This window comes from Podarcis melisellensis (genome assembly GCF_964234715.1).
Source record: "Podarcis melisellensis genome assembly, chromosome: 1".
Classification (NCBI taxonomy): Eukaryota; Metazoa; Chordata; class Lepidosauria; order Squamata; family Lacertidae; genus Podarcis; species Podarcis melisellensis.
Window position 1 is genome coordinate 85,316,273 of NC_138528.1, and position 27,372 is coordinate 85,343,644.

At 43.8% G+C, this 27,372-nt stretch overlaps 1 protein-coding gene and 1 long non-coding RNA gene across 4 annotated transcripts in view; one reads left to right on the forward strand and one right to left on the reverse strand.

Annotated features, from left to right (window-relative positions):
* Positions 1–2,351: 2,351 nt before the first annotated feature.
* Positions 2,352–11,434, reverse strand: LOC309375323. Of its 2 annotated transcripts, XR_014170829.1 has the most exons (3): positions 11,046–11,434; positions 5,167–5,262; positions 2,352–2,614 (listed from the first exon to the last, which is right to left on the reverse strand). It is a non-coding gene; the product is annotated as an uncharacterized lncRNA (long non-coding RNA). The 2 variants fall into 2 exon arrangements; XR_014170828.1 differs by lacking the exon at positions 5,167–5,262.
* Positions 5,893–27,372, forward strand: part of LOC309375153 (putative hydrolase PNKD) — a 30,986-nt gene continuing 9,506 nt past the window's right edge. Inside the window, exons 1-2 of one of the 2 annotated variants that reach the window (XM_081920692.1) lie at positions 5,893–6,115; positions 26,576–26,691. In XM_081920692.1, the coding sequence (XP_081776818.1) occupies positions 5,928–6,115; positions 26,576–26,691 (304 nt within the window). In that variant the 5' untranslated portion in view covers positions 5,893–5,927. Of the gene's footprint in view, positions 6,116–6,481; positions 6,538–26,575; positions 26,692–27,372 lie in introns of those variants that run through there. The other variant, XM_081920693.1, reaches the window with a different exon arrangement.

The following is a 27,372-nucleotide window of genomic DNA, read 5'->3' on the forward strand; positions in this document are numbered from 1 at the left end:
CTCAGCCCCCATTGGGCTTTCTGGGCATCCTTCTGCCTCTCCAGGGCTTCCTCCAGGACTCTGGCCTTTCGCTGGCGCCTCACACAAGCCCTTCAGCGAATTCCAGGCAGCCCACGCTGTCGTTACGCCCTCCAAATGAGGCCACAGTGATGCATCAACGCATGCTTTGAGCATCTCTAGCTCTTGATGCAGCCTCTGGCTGTCTTCAGCCAACACAGCCCCACAGCTTGCTTCACCTGCTCCAGCTGCTGGCCGGCCAAGGGGTAATTTTGGCTCCCATTGGTCTGCTTTCCAAAGCCCTTCGACCAAGAACCATCCCCTTATTTGTCTGGACCACGTTGCCCAACTCTTTAGAGTGAGCTTTTCCAGCGGTATATCCTGGCTTTCAGCCATCTTCTCCCGTTCTCCCAAGGGGCCCCAAGCTGTACTTACTCCGTACCAGCTTCCTCCGGCCTTCCCTTCCGTGGAGAAATGATATTTCAGCTGCGTCTCAGCCTTCAGCTCTTTGTGTATCAGAAGCTCTCACTGTCTCACGGAAGCAGGCAATGAATCATCCTTGCTCTCCGGTATCCACGCTGACTTCAAAGCGTTCCTGGAGCTCACACCGACTGCTTTACGAGCGTTTTCTGACCCCATAACCTGTGGAGAGATATCGATCTTCCCTGATCGATGGGGCCGCGACCTCAGACAGCTTTACGATCCCAATCAATCATTTACAGCGGTCCGGCACGCTTCCTCCGAAGCTGCGCAATAACTCCTGCTGTCTCTTCTCAGTCACGGCTTGTAGCAGCGCAGCGTGTAAAGCAGCCTAGTTTCCAGGCAAGCACACATAGACAGGTGTGTCTATTTACAGCTCTTTATTCAAACATTACAGCATTAAAGTCCGTCACTCTTGGCCGCCATTGCTCTCTCTCAGATACACAGAGAGTACGTCTTTCTCCCCTCAGGATCACAGGGGAACTGAACAATACAGGGATTGTCCCGCCCAGCTTCTGTCTCCGCCCAGCTGTAAGCTGACGTCAGCAGGTGACACACACCAGGGGAATTTAACCAGATAAATTCTGAACCATAACATTATCAACCCCTCTTTATATATTCAATCTCCTTTTTTCCATACTGTACCTGTACTGTACTTTCCTTTCTGTATCTCCATCTTTTATTCTTTATGTTTTGTCCACTATGCCCCAAAGCAAAAATCAAACTACAGCCAGTTCAACCATGTCCTCTCTGCCTTCAGGCAAGATTGGATTATTACCAATACTGCAAGTTAAGCACATGCCTGGAGGCACCTTGGTTAAATGAGGGAGGAAGAAGCCCTAAGCTTTCAGTAAAATGATAGCTCTGTTGTTGATTTAGAGTATTCAGCTACATTTTATTCAGAGCAGACCCACTGAAATGAATGCACCTATTTATTAAGTGCAATGGGTCCATAGCTGTCAACGTTTCCCTTTTTTAAAAGGGAAATTCCCTTCTTCCAAATAGGATTTCCCTTTAAAAAAAGGGAAAAGTTGACAGCTATGAATGGGTCTACTTTGCTCAACACCACCCAGTAAGGGAATCCCAGATACATCTACTCAGAAGTAACTTGCAAGTAACAGGGCAAAAGACTGCAGTTCTCAACCCCTCCCCCACCTTCAAACAGATGTGCACGACAGATTCCCATACTGAAGCTGCATGCAGGCCATACATTTAAAGCACAAAGAATTCTGCAAACTGTAGTTTACCCTGGACAGAGCTACATCTTTAGCAAACTACCATTCCCAGGGCTCTTTGAGGGAACTTGTGTGCTTTAAATGTATGGCGTGTCATTCATTCTCTCCATCCTCCTGAAAATAGAAAGATGAGATTGCTGGGGCTCAGCTGGCACTGTCAAGATTATGAGCAGCTGTCAGGATGAATGTGGGTCATTGCAGGGATGGAGTTGGCCTGGAGTATGTGTATGCAATGGTGAGGGGAGAGAAGGAACTGAGTGATGAAACGTTTAAGGAAGCAAATGTTAAATCTATCTGTATTGTCCCTCACTCATTTACAGAGATGCAGAAAGGCACCACGCTAGTTAAGGCACTGCACTGCTCTAAATATATTGTGCACAGCTTTAGAGGCCAATGTTCTAGGTGTCAGCAATGCCAAACCCTACTAGAGATCCTTAATTGTCTGATGTCTTGTGCGGCTGTCACTAAACTCTAACACCATCTTCATGATATCGGTGTTGCCATAGAAACAGACAGGCTTCCCACGGGGGGAGGGGAGCACAGAGTAGATTATAAGGGTGACAACAAAATAGAACGAAAGCAAATGAAGCTGAAAAATGGGATGTGAGCCACAGATGAAGGTGATCTTGAAGAAGCATCTTTTGAGAATAAGCATAAAAGCTTGCAAGTATTTATTGGGGAAACCATTCATTAAGCCTGACTACTCCCTCCTGCTCTGTGCATATTTATTTCGACCTTCTGCATCTTCCCTGAGATATCAGCGAACACCAGCATACAGGCGAGTCCCGCCTTTGCAGAGAGCTCTGAGCAAATGATGTCAGCATACAGTTTCCAGGAAGCAACTCAGTTCCCAGAGTTTTCTTCCTAGACGCAAATTCTGCTCACAGTTGGCACTGAAGATTCTGCATCACAAGAAACAAATCCAACAGCCTAAGTTGCATTAAAAATATTTTAAAATGGTGTGTGTGCATTGTTTGTTCATTCATGGAGACAGAAACAAACTTTATTGCCACTGTACTGCTGCACCATCTGGTGGCTCAGGCTAGTACAACAGTCAAGGAATGAGGGGGATATTTTTTAATATGCCTGGAAGAATTTCTGTAATTCTGGTTCTTTTGATTTGACATTTTCCTCAATAAGCAAACAAAGAAGTGCTTTTAGATGTGCCTGAGAGTCAATCCTATGATGAGGCAGGGTGAGATATCCCCATTATGTGCTTATATTGTCTCCTTCCTCTGCCCAGCCTACTTTGTAAGAATCTGAAAGGATCCGGCTTCTAAGAAAGCCTTTCCAAACCTGGCCCTCTCCACCTGATTAGGACTAGACTCACTAGCTCCAGCCAGCATGACCTATTGACTGTGCAGAATGGGGCTGATGGGAATTGCAGAAGAAACAGGTGGAGGGCACTCAGTTAGGAAGGCTGGGGTCAGTCTCTAAGCCAGTGAGCCGGGAGCCAGCAGCATGGAGATTGAGGTAAATGCAAAACAGGTGAGAGATCAGCAAAGGAAGGGGGGGGAAGAGGTAGAAACAACTGGGTACCATTAGCATATATATTATTATTGGTACTGAAAGACTAAGTAAGAGGAGCTAATAGATAAAGATAAATAATGAAAAGGAAAAAAAGATAATCCAGTGATCTCCAGGATGATGAAATAATATGAAAAATAGTATTGGATAGATAAGCATGCCACAATCGTACAAATATCAAGTTCAAGATAATTGTAGCAAACCATTCAATTCTTGACATGCTCATGGCATTTAGTGATCCTTTATATATATAAGCAAGCTTGAATTTATACACAAACAATTCTCTGGAGCCTGAGTTCGCCTCTAGGGTTATACCCAAGTGAATAAATGTGCATACAGCATCTTAAAGATAAAATAAAAATATATTGGTAAAAAACAACAGTCACCCAAGGTTACTCTTCTCTCCAAAGCAATACTCTGCTATTTGGTGAGTTTGGTTTTTTTTAAAAAAATAAAGTCTACCAACTAAGCAGTCCCTGCCCTTAAATTGATTAATTGCTATGCAACAAGCACATTAAGGGCTTCCATCAGAAAGTAAATATATGCTTCAACACTTGGATAGGCGGAAGTAAGTATGGCTTCCCTTGGTTATGGTAGTTGTCCTCATGGGCGTAGCCAGGATTTATGGGGGGGGGGCAGGACACCCACCTGTCATCATCCTCTGTCTGGCTCTGTCTAGCAGATTGAGAATTAAATGTCTCAACAACAGTAGTTTTAAATTAATTTCTTTTGACTCCAAGTGCTCAGAAAAATATGTCAAAATCTTTCTACAATTTCTATTTTAGTTAAGCATTTTTTTATTTACTTGATTTAGGGGGGCAGCTGCCCCCCACCCCCTGACTATGTCCATGGTCATCCTTACAGTAGACATGTGGCTGTAGACTACATATTGTTTTAAATGTGCATTTTATATTTGGCTTCCTTTAGTAATGTTGTCATTTGAAATGCTTATGATAACTTTGTTGTTGTTGACTTTGGTACTTTAAATGTGCATTCTGTCGTTGACCTCCTTTGCAATGTTTTATTTAAAAATCTTTAAGATAATATTTTTGTTTCCTGTTAATTATGTTGCTTTAAATGTATACTTTATATTTGTCTTTCTTCGGTAATGTTTTCCTCAGGATTGTTTTGTTTGATGCTTTAGTGTAGGCTGAAAACCACTGAGATTATATGCTTAAAAATATAAAGATGTATGGAAATGAAATTAATAATAATAACAATTATGTATGCAACAGGCTTGGGAAGGAAAGGACTTCAAAAACCTAGGTATATTTACTTTAGCGTAAATACCATTCATAGGACATTACTGTTCTGCAAACATGCATTGTGACTCAGAATTAGTGCAATGATTAAACCCACAGGTGTTTGCAAAAACAGCAAGAAATCTCTTTTTAAAAATGCAGTTCAGCCTATGAAGTGGTGCAGCAGAAAGCAGTGTCCTAACAGTGCAATCCTGTTTACTCAGAAGTAAGGTTTGTTCTATTCAATGGGTTTAACTCTCAGGTAAGTATGCCTAGACTTGCAGCCTAAGTTATCAATGCATCGTACTTACTGGGTAAACTCTGTTTTACATGCTCAAAAATGAGAAATTTGATGCTATTGACTCTAATCAGTAGGTGCCACAGTGCACACACTGCCTTTCGAAACTAAAACAAACACACTTGTGTGGAGTCAAGGAACTGTACGAAAATATTACATTGCTCTTTGTGCACCAGGGAAATGCCACTGACTTCTTTACAGGGGAGGAAAGCCCCATCATTAAAGAGGCTGGGGCAGTAGGTTCAACTTGTCTTTTCAAAGATAATCAGCTGTTTTTAAATACCTTGTCTGATTTGGCTGCACTTTTCATTGTTTTATGATACAGCTGTTCTGTGTTCTTAATTGCGGGTATATTGCAGTTATCTTGGGGAAGAAGGGATTCTCCAACCTGACATCCTCCAGTTATTGTTGGACCACAGCTCTCATCTTCCTTGGCCATTAAGCCACGCTGGCAGTGATTGGTAAGAGCAGTGGCCCAATACATCTGGAGAAAACAACAGGTTAAAAGCAGGTCAAGGCTGCACATTTATGATGTAATAGGGCAGGATTATAAAGAGACACAGGGAGAGAAAAATGTTTAATTAATCCAGTTTTGCTGTTGTGGAAATGAACCAGATTTGTCATCATATTTTTGAGTTTTAATACTGTGATTCTTGAAGGTTGGTATATAAATTTAATAAAATTATTGTTAATACTAATACCAATGCATTTTTTCGGGGGGGGGACGATGCATACTGTGAATCTCTGTACTTTTGTCCATTTACTATCTTTATTTTTCTTTATTTGAACTAAAAAATGGTGATTTTCTTGAGTCAAAATGAGAGTACCCCTAAGCATTTTTTAAGAAAAAAAGCACAGACTAATACTATTATCTCAACACATTTATAAAGAAACTGTGAAAAAATGTTTTGTTTTGTTCTGAAAGCCCGATGTCTTGGGCTTCTTCGTTTACCAGTTTCTTGCGCGTTCCGCTAGGATACCGCCGCTGGCATTTACGGCCAGATCCCTCAGGGGGCACTGCATCCCAAGCCGCGCAGGAAGCGGCTCCGGCTCCGGGCCAGACGGCGCTCCGAGGGGGCGGGCCCGGCTGCGTGCTTGGCGCTGGAGGTGGGAGGGCTGTTTTAAAGGCAGGGGCGGGGGGCGGGTCCGATGCTTGCCGCGCTCCCTCCGCAGAGCATGGCTTGGCTAAGCTGGCTGCTGCGGATCCGAGCGCTGCTTGCAACCTTCGCCGCTTCTTCTTGCAGGGCCCTGAGCGGCGCTTTCCACCGGTGCGCGGCCAGGCAGCGCTTTCCCCGAATGCCCATGGCTCTGGCGGGTCCCCTCCTGTTCCGCATCGGGTGAGTTTGGAGACCCGGAGAGGACTCTGCGGCTGGATCCTTCTGGTCCGAGGAGGACGAGATCATTTCTCTGATCCGTCGGGTGCTGCAAATGGGGAAGTCTTGCCGAGGTTACTAGGGGGAGGCCTGGTGTGTTTTTAAGGGGTCCCAACGGTTGTATTGTAGCAGAAGGAGATGTCTCTAGAGCAAAGGTTGCATGCGGGGGGGCATCGGGTTTGGGGGGATCTGTTTGCCTGCTTAGATCTTGCTTCATAATTGAGTGGGAAGAGGATCTGTTAAGATGGGGCGGGGGGGAAGAGCGGGTATGTGCGTGCGCGCGCCGCGCGCTCCTAGATGTAACGATGAATTTTGCAAGTGGAATGTCAATATGATTTGGTGGCGATGTTAACGGGCAGCGAGAGTTGTGCGGTTTTTAAGATAAGGCAGGTTGCTTTTGGTACGAGGGGAAGCCGGGCTGTACGGATCCGGGGGGGCGCCTGTCGATTTGGGGGACTAGATAGAACAGTCGTGGACCAAAGTGCCATTAGCCCAGGTATAAGAGTGTAGTACGTGAAGGAATTTCCTGTGCGATTCTGCGGGAGGTTCAAGAGAAGCTTTGAAGCGCTAGAGTTGAAAGTCCCGTCGAGAGGCGGCGCGTATTTGCATCGGCTGTAGGAGAAGCGTGGATCGGTGCCTGCCTCTCTGGAACCCGGTAAATTAATTGCTTTTGGAAGGGAGAGATTTCAGTTGCATGCATTTCATCAGAGGGATATCTACGGAGCCTTAATATGCATGCATGCACACGTGCACTGTTAAGAAATAGCCCTGCAGAAGTATATATTGAAATCGGTGAGAGTGCGTAGAAGGTAGATTTCGGATCTACCGGTAGATCTCTGTGACTTGCAGTAGATCCGTTGTTGCTTGACTATAGCAGCAACAACAAAAATGTTTTTCCCATCCAAATTGGACTGCTGAAGTGAAGAAAGCTAACTAGGGGTGGACTTTGTGTGTGAAAGGACTGTGAACAGAGTTCACTTCTGGAACAGAAAACAAATGCTTTAGCTGAGAATGTGCTCTGAGGGGCCTTTTTAATTCTAATGGGGCAGATCCAAATGTGCACATGCAATGCACATTTAAATAGCATGACTTCCCTCAAGGAATTCTGGGAACTTTAGTAAAGGGTGTTGAAAGCTGTTGAGAACTGTAGCTTTGTGATGGGGCGACTATAGTTTCCAATATTCTTTGTGGGGGGGGGGATGTGCTGCAAATGTGCACTGTATGTACTTTAAATGTGTACTGTAGATCTCCCTAAGGTATATCTTTTGCACCTGGTTTTAGCAGGTAAATCTTGGAGCACTATTTAAAAAGCAGAGACTTACTTAGTGACACCAGGGGTTGAAACAGGGACTTACTGTATGCAAAGCATGTTCTCTACAGCTGACTGACAGCTCTTCCCTTTATATACTTCTTCAGCCCTTAACTCTGCCCACCCCTGATCTAGGGGACTGTGAGATTTATGTTACAGATATGCATGATATAATGCTAAGAATACCTTTCTGAGGCATAGGATGCTGCTTGTACTGTGGTGTTTAGTTTTGGTCAGAAATTGTTCTTTGTATTAACTTTGCTTTGGAAAAATCCTGTTCCTGTGATGTGGGACTAACAGATGGACAAGGAAAATAGATAATATTTTTTGCAACCTTATGGTTGCAAAAGAGATTTATGATGTGTATACTTTATGGTTTACTCTGCCTTCAGTTTGCTCCACCGCTTGTGTTTGAAGCTGACCACACAAGATGTTAGCCATAATTCTTATGGTTTTTAATGGAATATTTCTGTTTTGATGCATTTCTCCTCAAACCACCTTCCACCTGATTTGAAAATGGAAGGTGAGCTGTGTACATTCAAGGCAGCCCCTGCACACGTGCAGAGAACAGCTTCATTGAATAGGAGTTTGGAGGGGGTGTTACAAGTGCAGGGAAACAAATTGGGTAATGTTTGTTGGGTGAAGACATCCCCACACCTCCCTGGTGTGTACAGCGATGTGAAAATGAAACTTGAAACACAGGGAGAAAATGACCTGTGTGTGTTTTAAGATACCTGAAGGAGCATCTTCACTCCCCCCCCCCCCAATCGTTCAGTCCCGGACCCTGAGGTCCAGCTCCAAGGGCCTTCTGGCAATTCCCTCACTGTGAGAAGTGAGGCTACAGGGGACCAGGCAGAGGGCCTTCTCGGTAGCAACACCCGCCCTGTGGAACGCCTTCCCATCAGATGTCAAGGAAATAAACAACGATCTGACTTTTAGAAGACATCTGAAGTCAGCCCTGTTTAGGGATGTTTTTAATGGTTGATGTTTTATCGCTTTATTATTATTATGAATAATAATCTGGTGGGAGCTGCCCAGAGTGGCTGGGGTATAAATAATAAATTATTATTACTATTATTATTTTATTATCATTATTACCGTATTATGAATTATTGCTAATATGAGCTGACATCCCCTCCTTTCTGTTACATTGGCAATACATTTTTTTTAATGGAACAGTAAGTAGTTTGGATAACTGGTTTTCAGGGATTACATCTAAGATTACTTTGGAGGTGGGCAGAAGCAGTTGCATCTATGCATGTTGGGGATTGGGGAACAGCCATGGCTCAGTGGTAGAGCATCTGCTTTGCATTCAGAAGCTTCTAGGTTCAATCCCTGGCAGCTCCAGGTAGGTCTGGGGTTGTTCCCCCATCTAAAACTCAGGAAAGCTGCTGGCAGTCGTCGTAAAGAAATCTGAGCTAGATGGGTCAGTGGTCTAACTTGGAATAGCACCTTCCTCAATTCCCAAAGAATGTCTGAGTTGTGCGAAGCTCTGATCACTTACCTTTAGCTTGCTACAGAACACTTAATGGACTGTGAAGTTTTTCTTTTGTTCTGCATCCTAGTAGATAAAAATGAACAGAGCCTTCCACTGCCACAGCTGCATTTTGCCTGCTTTTCTTGGGAATGGTCAGCTGTTTGCAACATCTGACATGTGCGTGATATCCAGAAAGCTCCCTGCTGTTCACAGGAGAGCAGAACGACAGTGGCTGTAGCTTTCTGGGCCCATACAATGCTTGACATGAATGCATATCCCGCAGCTTCTGGAGATTCCCATTCATTCGCTATTGGAAATGCTCTGCCTGTGTTTGTGTGTGTGTGTGTGTGTTTGTGTGTGTATTCATTCTTTACAAATCTTTCCATGCTGCTGAGTATGGAGTTACAGAATGGGTCAGAAACTGCAGTCTGCAGGAAGAGAAAGGGTGAGTGGTGATGGTGAAGAAGTGGCACATTAACCAGAAAGGTAGGAAGGGAGAGCACAGAGGCAGAAGGAAAGACTCTTTAGGTTGCTTGAGGAAAAGAACCATGTGCTTTTAGAAACAGAAAGAAGAAAAGGCTTGCAACATCCACCGTGTGGGAGACGACTATAACGCAGGAAAAAGAGGCTTTCCTTTTTCCTATATCTAATAGTAGGTCTTCCAAGTCCTACACTGCTTAGATATGCTGGGGTTTTTTATTATTATTCAAAGTTATAACAAAACATATTTTTAATGTACACCAGGGATGGAGAACCTGGCTCCTTCCGATTGTTGTTGGACTCCCAACTCCCAGCATGGCGACGGTCAAGGGATGACAGATGTTGTTGTCCAGCAATATGTGGAGGCCACAGATTCTTCATCCCTGATGTACTCGGTGCTAAAAGGTTCTTGCACTGTGACCAGTGGCGTAGCAAGGTCAGGTGGTACCCGGAGCAGAAAATTTCTTGTCACCCCCCCCCCCCATTGAAATTATTAAAAGGAAAAATAAGATACTTGAGGATCGTGGCAAGCAAGCAGCAGAGTCTTAGAGCCATGCAGAATTCTTTTAAGAGATCTGACATATTTCTTAACTGAGCCCAAAGGCTGTTGGCCCATCCATCTCAATGGTATCTACAGCTGGCAGCTGTTACCCAGTGTTTCAGATGGAGGTGCTTCCACGCCCTACTTAGAAGTGTTGGGGATTGGTGTCCGGGGCTGTTTGCATGCTGTGCATGTGCTCTGCCACTGAACAACAGCCCTTCCCCTTAGATACTTCCTCATCCATATCCAAATTTGGCACCCTCTCAAAGGAGATGATTTTACTAAAAGTGTTTGAGGGGTTGGTGGTGTGTGACTCGCTTGTAACGGAACAGAGGTCAGCCCTGGAACATGTAAGGAAAAGGTGTTGTGAATATGAGAATGCCATCTGCTGAACGGGGACAGTAGAATGCTTCTGGAAAGAAGATTTAATTCCAGGCAAGGACTTTCTCACTGCTGCAGGCTTCCTACCCCCACTGTACTGATCCAAGTAAATGTGAAATACCTTTTGTGAACCAGAAAAAAAGATGCTATCATTAAGGGACACTTGAATTGTGCTGTGGTGACATATGCATGTCTCACAGAACTGATGCACTTAACTCTTTGTTGTTGCAGCAAAACTCTGAAGCTAGCTGCTAAAATGTTACTGTGAAGGCTTTGTTAAAATCCTGGACCTGTAATCAAAATATTTCATACAAACATAGGAAACTGCCTTACACAGAGTCGGACCAGTATTGCTCAGTACAGTATTACCAAAAGTGCTTATTGCTCAGTATTGCAGCAGCTCTCCAGGGTTTCAGACAGGAAGTCTATCCCAGCCCTTCTTGGAAAAGTCAGGGAATGAACCCGGGGTCTTCTGTACGTGCAAAGTAGATGTTCTACCACTGAGCTGTGGCTCTTCCCTTTTCACGATAAGGTACCATTTTTTGTGCAAGTAGCAGGTACTTCAGAAAATAAATAAATCCACAGGCATCTAGAAATGTAATGCTCTGCCCGGGTAATCAGTTATCAGAAGTATAAGTGAGATCTGCAACAAAATGTTGCAGTATGGGGTGGTGGTATTTAGGTTTCCATTCACTTCATTCCTCACCTGCAAATTTGTACTTATGCAAATCTTGAGGTTCCTCCAAGCTGGCTGATGCCTTTCTCTCTTTTGTGTGGGTGGTTTTGGCTGCCTAAGCAATTATACCCTCAGCTTTCACATCATAATAGTAGGAATGATGCATATATCACTTTTCCTTTGTGCTCTGACCACTTCATGGTATCTTAGTAATCTTTATGATGCTATAAGGCAAGGCAATGTTATTAATACTCATACTACAAGTATTAAGGGGAGCTTAAGACTGTGATGGGCTTATCTTGGCATTCTTCCAAGCAAAAACTTATATTTTGGGGGTGAGGGGATCACTGGAGCCAGAGTAAGTGGTAATGTGTATGCAGCCTTGATTTTATTTAAAAATCAAAACCCAATCTGTTGCATTCCAGAGACAAAGCATAAATAAACCCCTTAGAAGACGGTTTGCTCCCAGGCAGTATAGGATTGTAGTAAAAAAGAGAAGGTCACATGATTATGAATATTTCATTAGATCTAACTCAAAAGTTTGCATTAAAGTTAGCTAGACTTACATCTTCTTTTGCTTCCTTGATGTAATTGTGCACAACCCTGCTAATGAATTTCTCAAATGCAATGCTTTCATTTTCAGCCAATTCTTGAATGCCTGGCAGTTCTAGTTCTTCATTTCATATACTAATTAGTTTATTGACATGATCAGGCAGCAGGCATGACCTTTCAGAACACAGCATTCTATTCAGCGATGACAAAGAGTGCTGAACTATATGGTGCTTGTGTTGGGAAACTGCCAGATAAGAAGTCCTACTTAACTTGGTTCATTCCAGGAAACATAGCAATAAGACAGAGTCAGAATGTCCCGTCCCCCCCGGAAAAAAGACACCGCTGTATCTGACAGATGGATTTGGGAATCTCCTGCTGCTGTAAAGAGATACCAACTGGAAAGCCTTGGCCTTGCGTGTTAATGCAATGAATTCTATGGAGTGGCAGGACAGGTTGTGCCTGCCTGCTCTTAAAGGAGGGCGTGTGCACATGTGGCCCTAGAGACATTCACACAGGCCCACAATCTGACTTCTTCAGTACTGGGGATCAGTGTAATAAAGTCTTGAGCCACTATAATAGATGCCTGCTCATTTCTGAACCTGCCCAGCAGCTGAGATCATCACCAGTGAACCTACTTGGGATGCCCCTTACTTTAGAGAGAACCAGTCCAGGAGACTGGTCCAGGAGAATTGCATAGGGCCTAAGACCTATTACTGTTTCTGCAGCAGTGTCCCTGCCTCCATCACCCTATCAGCATGATAGGGGAGAAGATATTGGAGCACACCAAATCATTTTCCAAGCATAGGCACAGAAAATAGTAGATCTAGCTGATCATGGAGACTTGCATGCCATTGCTTGTTACGGTGCTTGTTTATTACGATTGTACAATGAGAAGATCATTGTATAATCTTTCAAGGTTATGACTGTCATAAAGGGACATGTAGTTCTGTCACTAACCTACTAGAGGAAAGACTTTTGTCACTGTCCCCTTACTTGTAGAACTTCCTCCAAGAGGAGATCTCCTTGCCATCTTTGTTTAAGAACCAGGTGAGGCCTATCTTGTTTACTGGGGCTTTTGCTGAATTAAATTGTTCTTGTTGAACTTTTACTTCTGGTTTTTCTTTTGGGCTAGGGTTGGTCAGCCAACTGCTGAGTCACTGCTGCTTTTCTTGGTCTCTCTGTCTTCTGGCATGCTTTTGGAATTCACCTGCTGCTTGATTTATTTCTTTTTTATTATACTGGTGTCGTTAGGAGGCTTTATTAAGCTGCCTTGGATGCCAGCTTAGGGCAGTAAAAGTGGTATACAATTCCTCTTCACCCCAGTAAATCAATCATTCAACAGGTGACTATTTACACAAGCATGTTCTTGATTGTGGCCAAATAACGAGCTGTCATTTGATTGGTGACTCAAGCCTACTTAATTTAATTATAAATATGCTGCATGGTGGGAAAGCATAGAAGTACTCTAGACACCTGGTATTATCTGAGCAGGCTTGGGATGAAGATGTCGCTATACACTTCACAAGAGTGAGAAGTCCAAGGAATGACACCCCGGAGGAAAAAAGTTTTCCCAAGCAGTTTTATCAAGAAGCACTGGGTTAAGCGTTCCTCAAAAAGCCTTAGGAACCATTTTTTATTTGTATGGCTGCTTTCCCTTTCTTCATTTTCCTCTTTAGCAAAGTTTCCCCAATCATGTTTATGCCACAGAAGAAAATAGACAGGTATTTGCATGTTTTCTGCTGGGGAGCAGATTGCAACTTGTGGGGGATGAGGGTGGCTGGGGAATTTAGACTGGAGAAAATCAGTGTTCTGGGATGGAGTGTTAAATCCCACTTCTGCAATCCAATTTGGGCAGGGTAGCCAGATTTGAGAGGACAGTGTTCCTATCCCTTTGTGTGTAGTAGAGGAAATTTAAGCACGTTGTAGCTTCTACACCTGCTGAAATTCCCTCTTCTATAGAACTCTTAAAAGTGCAGGAGTCCTGTCCTCTCTCCCCTTCCTCTGGCCATTCAAAATATTTGCGGCCTTCTGGCTGCTTTTAGGTTACAATTAAAACAGCCAGAGATCCAATTGCAGATGGTTTATATCCTTGTTTTAGTCCTGACAAAGCCCTGGAAATCTGTCTTTCCCTATAGCTGATAAGATTCTGGATTTTGCAACTCTCCTCCATAGCATGTGGTTTTTAAATCTGAACCACCAATGCTCTGCTTTGCAAATACTGTATTTTGTTGTCTGCAGCTATTATACTAGGGGGCCAACTACCGTATTTTTCGCCCTATAGGACGCACCGGCCCATAGGATGCAGCTAGTTTTTTGGGGGGGAAATAAAGGGGGGGAAATTATTTTTCCCCCCCAGGTGCAGGGCTGGGGCGGGGGAAGCCCAAGCTTCCCCCAACCCCAGCCCCCAGAACAGGCTGCTATCCGCTAGCCGTGGGAGAGCTGCGCGACTTTGCTGCGTCTCCCACGGCTAGCGGATAGCTTCCTGAAGCCTGGAGAGCGAGAGGGGTCGGTGCGCACTGACCCCTCTCGCTCTCCAGGCTTCAGCGAAAGCCTGCATTCGCCCCATAGGATGCACACACATTTCCCCTTCATTTTTGGAGGGGAAAAGATGCGTCCTATAGGGCGAAAAATATGGTACGTGTTGCAAATGCTTCTGAAGAAGCCCCCTGACTGAGTACTTTAATATAAAGCAGCCTTAGGAAATTATAGTTTTAAGAAGTGGTGTGACAGTACCCTAAGGTGCTTTTCTTCTGTGGGATACCAGATGTGAATTTATTTACAAGGCTAAATCACATGGCTAAGCTTCAACAAACACGAGGAGGCAGGTGTTAGGCATTTTATAGTATATTCATACACTCATGGACACACAATTTGCAGACCAGTCTTGAAATCTGTTTACCAAAAGGAAGACTGACTGGGTTCCTTCCAGCTTTCTTTATAGATAGCGTACTTAGGATGTCACTTTTACTTCTGCAGTTTTTGTATTAAAAGCCTGGGGTAAGTTTTCTCGGGGGGTTTCCAGACTGTCACAATTTTTAGTTGAGATTCAGTCAACATACCAGCTAATTAGGGTTGTGCAATTACAGTTGATAGGAAGGTCTTGCACAACAAATCGGCTTCCCCAAAAGATCTAACTTCCTGCAATAAGGCACGTGGCGAGAAAATTCCCTGGAAAGCGTGGGATAGCACTGACTTTGACACACCACCATATAACCTCCCCACAAACAAATCATGAGGGACGCTCACTATAATAGCCAACATTGCATAAAACCTCCCTGCATAAAAACAGGGTGACTGTTCAGTGAACACTTCATTCAGAAGCACCCCTAGTTGCCCGAAAGGCACCGTTTCTATAAAACATTGCTGCAGAAAGGAAATGCATCCAGTCTGCATGTTTTGCTTGTGTCTCCATGACCTGAAAAACAGAATTGTCTGAACAAGCCTCCTCAGCACACCATTGTGTATCTCCCCTGCCTTTATGTTCCCTGGCCTCCTAGTTCTCTCTTCCACTCTTCCCCTTCTCCCTTTGCATGATTAAAGCCTGAAATATTATTAGTAGTGTGGACTCTTGAGTCTTTGAAGTTTGGCACAGTGAGTGCCTTGGGCTGATGTAAATAACTCTGAATACAAAACTAGAGCCTCTGTGACATTTAAGTCCTTGGAAATAGGGCTTAGCTCTGGGGTGTATGAAGTAAGAATAGCTTTTGAGCATCTATACAGTGCTTTTTCTCCCCGCCTCACAACCATAGCTACTATGGACAGAATGGTCAACTGAAGCTGCGTACACATTACCATTTACTCTGGCTCCAGTGTGCTCCCACCGCTGTTGTTTGAAGCCAGGTACACATTATGTTAGCCATAGCCACAAGCCTTAAGTATCCTGTAGTTTCTGCTCCTGTCTGATGCACTTTCTTTCAAAGCAGCCCCTATCCAATTTGGAAGCGTAAGCTGAGGCACGCACCTTATCACGGCAGCCATTGTGCAGGCACCGATGACAGCTTCAGCAAGTTGGAGTTCATTGTGGGGAAACAAATTGGGTAATGTACATCAGGTGAAGGCCACCCCTACCCATCTTTATTGTGTACAGCAATGTAAAAAAGCAACTTGAAACACTCTGGGGGGAAACAACCGTGGTGTGTTTTAAGCCACTAATGTGTACTTAGCCTTAGATCACAGGGAGAGGGGCAGGGTCAAAAAGCTGATTTTGGGCTCTCCATATCTCAGGATGCTGTGCTCACACAGGGTTGTTTGAAGGATGGCTAACCTTTGCCTCTTCCTGATGTTGTTGGACTACAACTCAGACTTTCCTAACCACTGGCACGCTGGCTGGGGCTGATGAGAGCTGGCGTCCGAAACATCTGGAGGAAACAGCTTGCCTGTTTTCAACTTAATAAAAGGGCTAGGGGGAAGACTATATGTACTGCCGTATTCAGTGTTGCAAGCACCAGCTCCTCAACTTGTCCTTGGAGGAAGCGCAGGAGTAAAAGGGGGGTAGGGCGGGGAGCATTATATGCTGCCTTATAACTCAGTTGACAGGGTAGAGAAGAAGAAGAAGAAGAAGAAGAAGAAGAAGAAGAAGAAGAAGAAGAAGAAGAAGAAGAAGAAGAAGAAGAAACACATTGAAATACAATAACGCAGATCCTCAATAACACACATAAAAGCAGTATAAAAACGATGTCAAACATTAAACAAATTAGACCTGGAACTCATAAAAGGGTCTTTGAAGGGAAGAAATGTACTTTGAATGTGCCTCAAAGTGTGTACACTTAAGAGCTCCTTCCTTCAGTAATAAAGAACCAACACTTGAACCGCTTGCAGCACCACTTACTCTGGAAATTACACACTGGTGAGACTGCTAGCTGTCTTTCTCTGAAAAAAACAAAACCCCCAAACATTAGAAAGCATATTTCTGCGTGTCTTGTTGCCAAGGTACCCAGCTTGCATTGTTGGTTGTCTGCCAGGCTGCTGGAATTTCATCTAATGCTTTTAAATGCTTAACGTGGAGGGACTTTGCTCCTTCTGACTCGTCTTTCTCTAAAGTCAATAAGGTGTTGGGGGGGGGGGGAGAGAATGAGCCTTTTGATCCTAATCTTCTGTGTGTTTGGACTTTTGGAGGTTCAGTGCAAAGACCTCAGGCAGTGAGGGGGAAATAGAGTGGAATGAAAGATTCTCCCTAGTCTGCTAGAAATATTTCCAGGGAGCAATTTTGATTTGTGCTCTGTGCAGGACAGTGGGGCTGAAGAAAGATAAGCCCAAGCTTGTCATCAGTGCAGTAGGCTGGATGGTTTGAAGCTGCAGTGTTGGCTGATCAAGATGCTGACTGTGTCGCTGTCGCCTGCTTAATTGCTGTCAAATGCCATTGCACTGCAGTGAACAGGCTCCTTGAGGGGGGCTATTGCTGACAGTTCTCGGGTGCAGCGTTATTCTTTATTATTTTGGAATCGAGAGGGGGGGAAATATTAGTTCTTATGCTATGTTATACAAAAATATACGCTAATCAAACAAAAATACTAAATAATAAGAAGAGATATTACACCCATGTGACTTCCCTCCCCCACTACTCGACATTCTTTATTCTTTAACATCTTATTGACATTGCATCTTATATATCTTATCCCTGATATTCCTAGTATATTAATTTTATTTATTTCTACTTTACATACTTAATCTATGCATATCAACATGTTATCCTTAGAGCAGTGTTTTTTTAATATAATCCTCAAAACATTGCCATTCCAATTTTAGTTTCTGATTTGTCTGATGTCTTATGGCTGCTGTTAACTTCACCATTTCTATAAATTCACACAATTTACATATCCAGTCTTCCTTTGTGGGGATACTATCTCCTTTCCAGTTTTTTGCAAGTTATAGTCTGACTGCGGCTGTGGCATATAAAAATAGTATTTTCTTATCCTGTGGGATATCCTTTCCTACAATACCCAATAAAGTACGCCTCTGGCTTCTTTTCTATAGAGGTTTTAAACATCTTTTTTAACTCTTCATGAATACATCCCCAGAATCTTTTGACTTTTTCGCAGCCCCACCATACATGAAGCATAGTCCCCTCCAGGTTATTACATTTCCAACATAAATTGGATTTTAACTTATATATCTTGGTGAGTTTGGAAGGCGTCATGTACCACCTATAAAACATTTTCATTACGTTTTCTTTAATGGTATAACAGGCGGTAAACCTAATATCCGACCTCAAGAGCCTTTCCCACTGATCTATCTGTATTGTATGGCCAGTGTCTTGGGCCCATTTGACCATTACTTCTTTTATTTCTTCATCTTTTAGGTCCTATTCTAATATCAAATCATAAATTCTGGATAATACTTTCTTATTGTTTTTTAATAATACCTTTTGAAGTTAAGATTCTTCTTTCCCAAAACTTGTTTTTTATCCAAGTTAAAAGCATTATTCTTGCCATGCTGTTTCGTGTGTTTAAGCAGCTCTTGAGTTTAACAGTGGAGATACTGTGTTCCATCGGTACAGGTGGGGGCTATTGAATTCTACAAAGGGCTTTGCTTTGGTTTTTCTCCCACCCACCTGCTTAAGCTGTCTTCCCATCTGCATGTACTCCGCACCATTAAACATTGCAGCTTCTGTCAATTTGGGGAAATGTACATCTTAGAAATGCAACCTTTGCTTTGAGAGTCAGGGGTTCAAGTTTCAGATATTGGGTGAAGAGGGAGACATCTGTGACAGTGGAGCAAGATTCTCAGCACACTCGGATGTAGTCATGATCAAATTAAATGGCAAGATAGTATTTTTGAGGCCATACGTTTTTATACTTCGTAATAGCCATAGCAATGTTTTAACATGGATCCAATAGTAAATCTCCCACTGTTTCATTTTAAACGCAGGGTGTTATGTCTTTCACATGCTTATAATAGCTTAGATTTAATAGTTTATAATGGCGGTCACTTTGTGATGCAGCCAGTGAGTTGGTTATAAATATAGATGTTCCTGAGGAATAATTGCAGAGGGCAGTGCCCACCCCACCCTAAATGGCTCCATTGGTTTAAAGTACTAATTCAAAATTAGAGGCCAGGTGGTGATGGTGACAGACATTGCAGTTTCAGTCCTTCCTCCCTGGCTGTAGGGCTCAAAGCCCTATGATGTTTGGGCTCCCCACAATTTGGTGCTGGGTTTTTAATTACTTTCTTGCCTCTGTAGAGGGCCTCATGCCTTCAACACTTGAGACTAGGAATCTGGTGTATTTTCCCCAGTCTATTGTTAATGCTGTGTAAGCGCAAAAAAGAAAAAGGAAAAAAAGTATACATTTTAAAAATGGATTGTGAGAAAGTGCAGTTCCATTGAAATGGGTGGGTCATAAGCACACTTACTTTTCATTTTATGTATTTTAAAAATAGATGCATACCCCACCTTTCCGGGCAAACATAAACTCTCAAGGAGGGCTTACAAGAATTCTAGTGCATCTAACGGCTGCTCATGCATCCAGTTTTATCACGCTGCCCACATCATGTTGTCACCATCATCAAAATGCCAGCCTGTACTTTTAAAAATCCCCATTTCCTCTTTTTGAAGAAAACTCTTATAGTGAACATGACCTGCTGGATATCTGAGGCCACTGCTGGTGTGGAAACATGCTAAGGCATTTTTGCCGGGTGGGCAGATGTGGTGGTGATTTAGTGGGTGGTTTCTATCACCACACTCAAACTTTTGTTTGCTCCTCACTTGAGCAAAACCTTGCCATTCTGTATCTGGAAGCCTTAAAGATACGGGTGCGTCTTTTCTCACCCATTGGTGCATGCTAAAGCACCCAGGTCAGAGGAACTATTCTGTCAAGAACTTTACATATTGCAACCTTGTATGCCCAATATGAGGAGAATTTGTGCATACTTAATTTTGGTTCGCTGGTGTCAGTTGACTGCCTGTTGTTTTAGCACTGGCCTGATTTTCACACACAAACAAATTGCACAGTGGTAAAGAGTAGGCATGGAAAATTTTGCTTTGGGTTTGGGGAAAGAGATAATTCTGCGGAAATCAGTATCACAAGTTCCACTAGAAACTGCTGCAGCAGTTGGCACAAACTTCCGTAGATTGTTAAATGCTGGTTTCAGCTTGTCTCCTAAAGGCAGTTAGTTACTCTTGCCTCTTTCCTTTTGGTGAAGAGGTTTCTGTTCTGGCAAATGGTACACATTTCAATGATCTTGGCCTAAGAATTATTACTATTATTTAATCTCTTTTTAGCCTCTGTTTTGTTTGCAGTATGCAAAGAATGTGTTGGCATTATCCCTTGATTGCAGTGTAGCATAAGTGCGCAATTTACATTCCTCCCATCGGACATAGCTTAGGAGATGGTGTTTAAATCCACCCTTCTGGCTGTCATCAGACATATGAAGAAAGACACACTGACATGGTAATCCCAGAGTGAACTGTGCATTCTTTTATATGTACCATGGCTTGATGTGTGTCTTCTGCCCTGCCCACGTGCATTGATCTGGCCTTCATTTCCACCTTTGGTTTCTGTTCGAGCCTGTGGGGTTTGGAGGTGGGTGGCAGCCCTTCACAGCAGGGACAGTGTGTTCACTTTATAATCCTACATCTAGTAAGCCATCTGTTTCATTAGCATCATGCGTAAGTTCCTCCCTCCCAGCCTGTTCTGCCACGTCTGTTTTCTGTGCTACAGAAAGGGACTTGGTTAGGAGCATAAGTGGAGCTTTGCTGCATCAGACCAAGGGTCCATCTAGGTTTAGCTTCTAGGTTTAGCCAAGGGCTTCTAACAAGCCCTTAAGCAGGGCATGAGGGCAATAAGGAGCTCCCTCCATCTTTGTTGCTCCTCAGCAGCTGATATCCAGTGGTATTCTGTCTCTGAAATGGAGGTCTTATTTAGCTATCATTTGACAAATCTTATTTTAAACCCACCTAATCCAGGGCCCATCACATATGCCCTAAGACAGTAAGTTATAATAATACTGCTAAAAATGGGAAAGGTAAAGGATCACTGACAGTTAAGTCCAGTCACAGATGACTCTGGGGTTGCGGTGCTCATCTCGCTTTACAGGCCGATGGAGCTGGCGTTTGTCCGCTCTGCAGACAGTTTTTCCAGGTCATGTGGCCAGCATGACTAAGCCGCTTCTGGCGCAATGAACACCGAAACCAGAGCAGTGCACGGAAATGCTGTTTACCTTCCTGCCGGAGCGGTACCTATTTATTAACTTGCACTTTTCAGCATGCTTTTGAACTGCTGGGTTGGCAGGAGCAGGGACCAAGCTCACCCCATCGCGGGGATTCAAATCGCTAACCTTCTGATCGGTTTAGACCATAGCACCTCCCTCTCTTCAAAGGGAGCATACATAGGATTCCTAGGAGGTCTCCCCTCTGTGCACACACAGACCCACAACACCTTGTTGTTCTAACCGCTGCCTACAGACCCTTCAATGAATAACTTCCTTCTGCCACCATGTTGACCTCCATCTGTCTCAAGAGACAATGGCATGTGCCTCTTGGGGTGGAGTCAAACTGCTGGAGAATCACAGTGCCTTAAATCCATCCCAACAATAGCAGCAAGTAGAAGATAATGCGGTAATGCTTAGTAATCATATTGTATCAATAGTGGTGTTTAGATCAGCACAGATATGAGTGATTTATTTGCAAAAGGTATAACAGATGTGAGTTGCTAAATGATCAATACAGTTGTCATTGTGATCTGCCTGAAGGAAGCCCCCGCCCCGCCTCCCGACTATCACTCAAAGCAGTTCTGCTGCCTTTGCAGACTCAACGGTGGAAGAAACATGTCTTTTTCTCTCCTTCCATCTCTGCGGAAGGGTAGGCTGTGTAATGAGTTCTAGACCCTGCTCAGTGTTACGGGAATGTTATTTGCTTCCAGAAAAAAAGCAGTTTGCAGATAATACAGAAATGAGCACTAAACCTGCACTATGATCCATTATTGTTCTGGAAGTGGCTTTTACGTCATGTGAAAGCTCAGATATAATGTAGAAATCAACAGTTAGGGAAACGTCAGGAATAAACTAGATTAAACTGCAGCCTTACGTTTCCTTTGGAAAAGGAATACTGGAGACTTATGGTGCCCTCTCATCAGTGTTTGTGTTACTTACAAATGCATAAGCAGAGCACACGGGCTCTCTTACAATGCAGGAGATCTTCTCAGAGTGAGAGAGACGCTTCACTTTCAGTCGACTTGCAACTCTCCCTGTCCTTCTCTAAATTTAAAATACTATCAAGCTTTCTTTCTCTCACACAATCTGCCAAGCACTTGGCTTGGATCCAGTCCCTCCAGATGTGCTTCATATGTAGGGAATCATCCACAGCCATTAAAGCAAGGCTAAGGAACCTGTAGCCATCCAGATGTGGTTGGACTCCCTGACCACTGAGCATGCTGGCTGTGGGGACTGATAGGAATCTAACAGCACCCGGAGGGCCATCAGTTCCCATCCCCTCCATTAAGGCAATGATAGCAGTGGTGTTCACTATTTGACAAAACAACCAGGCACTGTAGTCAAGCGAAAAATATGGTGATTCAAAGGAATTGAGCCTGGGCAAGTTCATAAAAGCAACTTGTTCTCAGAAAGGGTGTCTTGGTCTCCAGTCTAGGTCCAGGCAGCTTGTAGCTCTTCCTGGAGAAGAGGGCAAGTTGACAGGTTATTGACAGGTTACCAAAACAAAAAGACTATGTGGGTGGAAGATAAGTGGGGGTGGTGGATATATGCCAAGATTGCCCTGGCTTTCTATTGAGCTTGCTTAGCATCCTCCTCCTTGGTGGGACATAATACTTCCTGTGAATCAGCCACTGTTGACGTTAAAGAAAAAAGAATCCACTAAGATGAGGAAACCCCATGGAATGATGGGGCTGCAGCAGTTTTAACCCTGTTTCTCCTCTCCCCAAATATAAAAGGCTTGTGATTAAATTCATATCAATTTGATTTGCCAGAAAGGTGGAACCAGCATAGGTTGTTATATAAAGCTATTCTGACAACTGAATTGAAATCCAATACTAAGCAGACATTTTTAATGCTGAAGTGTGCTTTTACAGACCCTTCATTTGCAGTGTCCCATCTGCAGTAGTGTGGCACAGTGGCTGAATTGTGAAGCCTCTGCCCCAGATTTGCTAGGTGGTTTTAGGCAAGCCGCTATTTCTTAGCCTTGGTCTGCCTTATCTGTGGAATGGGGGTAATACACTGATTGATCACCCTCATTCACACATTGTGGCAAGCCAGTATTTCATGCTAGTGCATGTTTTTGGATTTTTCCTGCTTTTGTCCCCCCCCCCCCCGGTGTGACTGGGAGAAAGGGAGCCACAGTTAAGCGTGATCTCGCTTAACCTTGTATGTTCCAGGTGATTTGGAGCTCAACTCCTATCTCCCCTGACCAGGATTGGAGTTGTAATCAAGAACAGCTGAAGAGTACTAGGTTGATGCTACCAGTAATGTTACGAATGCTAAACTAGAGAGACCAGAGTAGTGACACATCATAAAGTAGCCTTCCATGTTCCTGTGACTTTGCTCTAAGGAGCTGTGTTTTTGCAGTTTGCAATTGTCTAACCTTTGCTGATTTGTTAGGGTTCTGCTTTGGCAAAATTAGTTTGAATATGTGGATCAGGGATGGGGAATGATCCTGAACCCAGGATTTTTCTTCCAAGGCGTGCTGGTCCAAATTTGACAGGGGATGCTGTGTGTTGAAGCTTCAACACTGGGCTTAACGATGCAGTATGGGGCTACTTGAAATTCCTTCTGCAAATAGCCCCCTACTGCTCTTTCAGCACTGCTTGGAAAAATGCTTTCAGACAGTCAGGTATGATAGGTGGGCATGGTTTGCCCAGAATTGCCTTGCATAGCAAATGGGGAGGCCTGGTGGGCCGTGTTTGGCCCGCAGGCTTGAGGTTTCACATCCTTAATCTACACAGTCCCTGCAGCTTCTGCTCTAGATGTGCACCGAAGGCATGCAATAACTTCCATTATTTCAGTTGGAACTAGCTCATCCTAAACAATAGCTGACAGTTCATGGAGCGTTGGCGGCTCTCAGATTTTGATTTGCTGGAGGAAGTTACTGTGGACACAGCTTGAAGATGGGTCTTTCTTCCAGGAAATGGCTCTGGGGGAGAGAAGCTGACTGGATTTCAAAGCGTTCTGAAGATAATACTCTGTAAGGCCCTGCTTTTCTAAGATAAAGCAACTGGACAAAGTGTAGCTCTGTGTAACACACTGTACAGTTCTGACTGAACAGTCTCTGCTGGTGCAATTGGCTGGCATGCTGGAGAGAACGTTGGCTCTGCAATGCAAAGTGGTTGGTTTTTCTGTCTTGGCAGTAGAGTATGTTGGTTAATGCAGAGGCAGATCCCAGCTATAGGGCCTGAATTTTTTTTCAGAGAGTCTGCTGGATGAACCTGTGTTCATCTCTACCAGGTAAGGTAAAGGTAAAGGACCCCTGGACAGTTAAGTCCAGTCAAAGGCAACTATGGGGTGTGGTGCTCATCTCGCTTCAGGCCGAGAGAACCGGCATCTGTCCACAGACAGCTTTCCGGGTCATGTGGCCAGCATGACTAAACTGCTACTGGTGCACGTAGGACCATGACAAGTGCCAGAGTGCACGGAAACGCCGTTTATCTTTCCACCACAGCAGTACCTATTTATTTACTTGCACTGGTATGCTTTTAAACTGCTGGGTCGACAGAAGCTGGGACAAAGCAACGGGAGCTCACCCCGTTGTGTGGATTCGAACTGCCGACCTTCCGATCGGCAAGTCCCACTTGCATAGCTTTACCACATAGTGCTTCTCTGATCTTTCTTCTCTCCCCCCAACTTTGCCCACTCACTGTGATCATGAACTGTAGCTGCCTCTTGCTGTCTTTACAAAAAGCACATCAGAGAAAATGCTGGCATGTTTCTCTGGAAGCTGATGTGTTGAGGAGAGAACCGCTGGGAGTTAGAAGTCACTTCTGGGTAAATTCCTGGGAATCTGAGCTACTCAGGGAAAATGCAGCGTTGAAGAGCAATTAATGGTTTCACTTCAGCCGTGTTGTGTATATGCCAAAGGGAAACATTGCACTGCTGGGACTCTTTAATCAAAGGAACAGATGTCAAGAATGGATTTGTGAAGAAAATGTCACCTCTCTTCTGATGACTCTGTGAGCCCCCTGCTCAGCCTAAATAAGCCTGCAGGCCGGAGCTTCTATACCCCTGGCATTGACTATACATTTCTATGCAGTGGTACCTTGGGTTACAGACGCTTCAGGTTACAGAATCCGCTAACCCAGAAATAGTGCCTTGGGTTAAGAACTTTGCTTCAGGATGAGAACAGGAATCATGCTCCGGCGGCGTGGTGGCAGCTGGAGGCCCCATTAGCTAAAGTGGTACCTTAGGTTAAGAACAGTTTCAGGTTAAGAACAGACCTCCAGAACGAATTAAGTTCTTAACCCGAGGTACCACTGTAACCTGTTGGGAGTGAAAGTTGAACTGGGACCACTTTCTTCTTGGCAGTACTTTTCTCAGGTCACTTTGACACATTCTAGCACATTCTTTGAAGCATTATAACAGTTTATATCATTCCATGTCCATTGTTATGCTATTTGCATGTGATGGTATTGCGTTGTCTTCTAATCTTACAAGGTTTCCATCATCTAAGATACCAAGGTCTCATGTGATGTGTGACTAGGCATCAGCAGGAACTTCCAAGCAGCTTGAATAAAATAGCAAGCTTGATTCTTTCTGCTGCTGGTTCTTTTTCCTCCTCATTTTGGACCATGGTGTTTTCTGAAGTTGATGGTCCTGGAGGCATAGCGGAGTCCAGAGCAAGAGTGATACCCACTGACTCCTTTGGATTGCTTAATGTGTGTGCCCCACAAACCATCTTGAGATGACTGGGCTTCTGAAATTCATGTGTAATACTTTCAATAGTATTACTCAGACTTTTGGCTGAAAAGTCTAAAGGGTTTATGAGAGCATCCAGTCTTTTGTGTGTTTTTTTAATTATAAGCTTTCAGCCCTCATGGCTATGGAGCAAAGCTTGGAAATATGTGGGGAGTGTCTACAGGTTCAGAAATAATTAGAGCTTTTGCATGGCCTTCAAAATGGTGGGTGTGAAGTGCATTATAGAAAAATATACCAAATGTAACAAATAAAAAAATGTCAGGAAAGAAAAGTATGTAGCAGGCAGCTTGGCATAACAAGAGTTTTCTTACACTGTTCTGTAGTGCACTTGTTTTGTCCTGTATATTAACCAAATCAGCTGGTTTTTTTGGTCCCTTTTCAATTCCATGTAACTGACTATTTACTTTCATAGCTCAGGAGATTTTACTAGTGCCTGACGGTACTCTACCCTGCCTGTGATAAGAGACACAATATTCCACAGTAGAGAAACAGGGAATCCACAGCAGACTTTGAAGATCCTACAGTTGTAGTTTAGACTGTCCTGAGAGTTATGCCATCTCACTTACCTCAGTTTTGTGGAGGCCAGCTCACATAGTAGGAAGGAAAGGACACTTTGCTCATGCTCAGATGCACTCTTCCATATTACCAAACCTGCTCTGAATGTAAAAGTTTTGTGCTGAAAGCAGCTTTGCAGGGCTGAGCACTGGCTGAAATGAAGCCCTCTTCTCCCGGCATTCACACTTGGGAGTGGTAGGGGAGAACATTTAACAAGTTAACCGCTTGGTTAGGTGACAGCTTGTGAAAAAGTGCAAAGCAAAATAGTGCTATCATAATTTTATTCAAATATTATTTGAAAAGAAATAATAATGCAGGAGGCTGAGAGAGACCTGGCATATTCCAAGTACATGCCATTAATCTGAAGCAGCATCGCCAGCATGGCTGGGTGGATCTGTGCTGTGCTAGATTCCCAGGGTTTTAATCCCCATAGCCTGCAGCCGTCTATAAAATTTTACTTGGCTTTGCTGTAGAAGCCAGACAGAAACAGCTATTAGCTCTCTGCATGGTTAAGCATACTCTCGATGGAAGGAATGATGTCAATGATGTTTATGAACATGTTCAGGCTCAGCTCACTATTGGTCTTTCCTGTCCCTCAGGTATAATCTCTATGCCCACACTCGGCTGGGCTACCTGTTCTACAAGCGCCAGGTGAAGAAAGCGCGGGAGCGTTACCCCCAGGGGCACTCTGTTCCTCAGCCTGTGGTGTTCAGCGGTGAGTGCCCAGTCTTTTTGCCAATGCATTTCCGATTAGCCTGTGTGCTTTGCTGCTTCGAGGTGCATTGCTTGGGTATTTCTTTTGATGAAATTTCCAGGCGATTAATGGCCAGAGGCAACACCTGCAGAGTGGTGTGTGCAGAGTGCAAAATCTTGACTCCTTTATGGAATCCAGCTGCTTGAGATGCTTCCCCCATGAACCCCTCCTGAAAATCCAGACATTTGACGCCCGAAAATAATTACACACCACACCTGAAATTGGAAGAACTGGGGCTTTCTGTTTCGAGTTTAGGTTTTCTTTTTTAATACGTGCAAGACTCTAAACACTGTTCCTTGTGCCTAAGCTCTTGCAAGGGGCATAAGCAAGTTTGATTTCTGAAGTAAGATGAACATGCAGCAGCAAGCTAGTGTCTGGGGTTTTATTTTTTTATTATTTCACTTTCTCTTTCTCTCTCCCCCGCCCCACTTCTGCTATTTCAGAGGGGGAAATACCTCAGTTGCTTAAATAAACTTGTTTGTTAACTGCCACCACTCCTGCTCCAGAGTACCCAAAATGCTTTGAACAGTTTTGCTTAACTCTTGTTTTGTGTTTGTACTTGCATTTATATTATGCAGAGGTTTATTTATCAGCATAAGAAACAAGCAAGTGTTTGGGACCATGTTATTCTCTCTTTGCGCA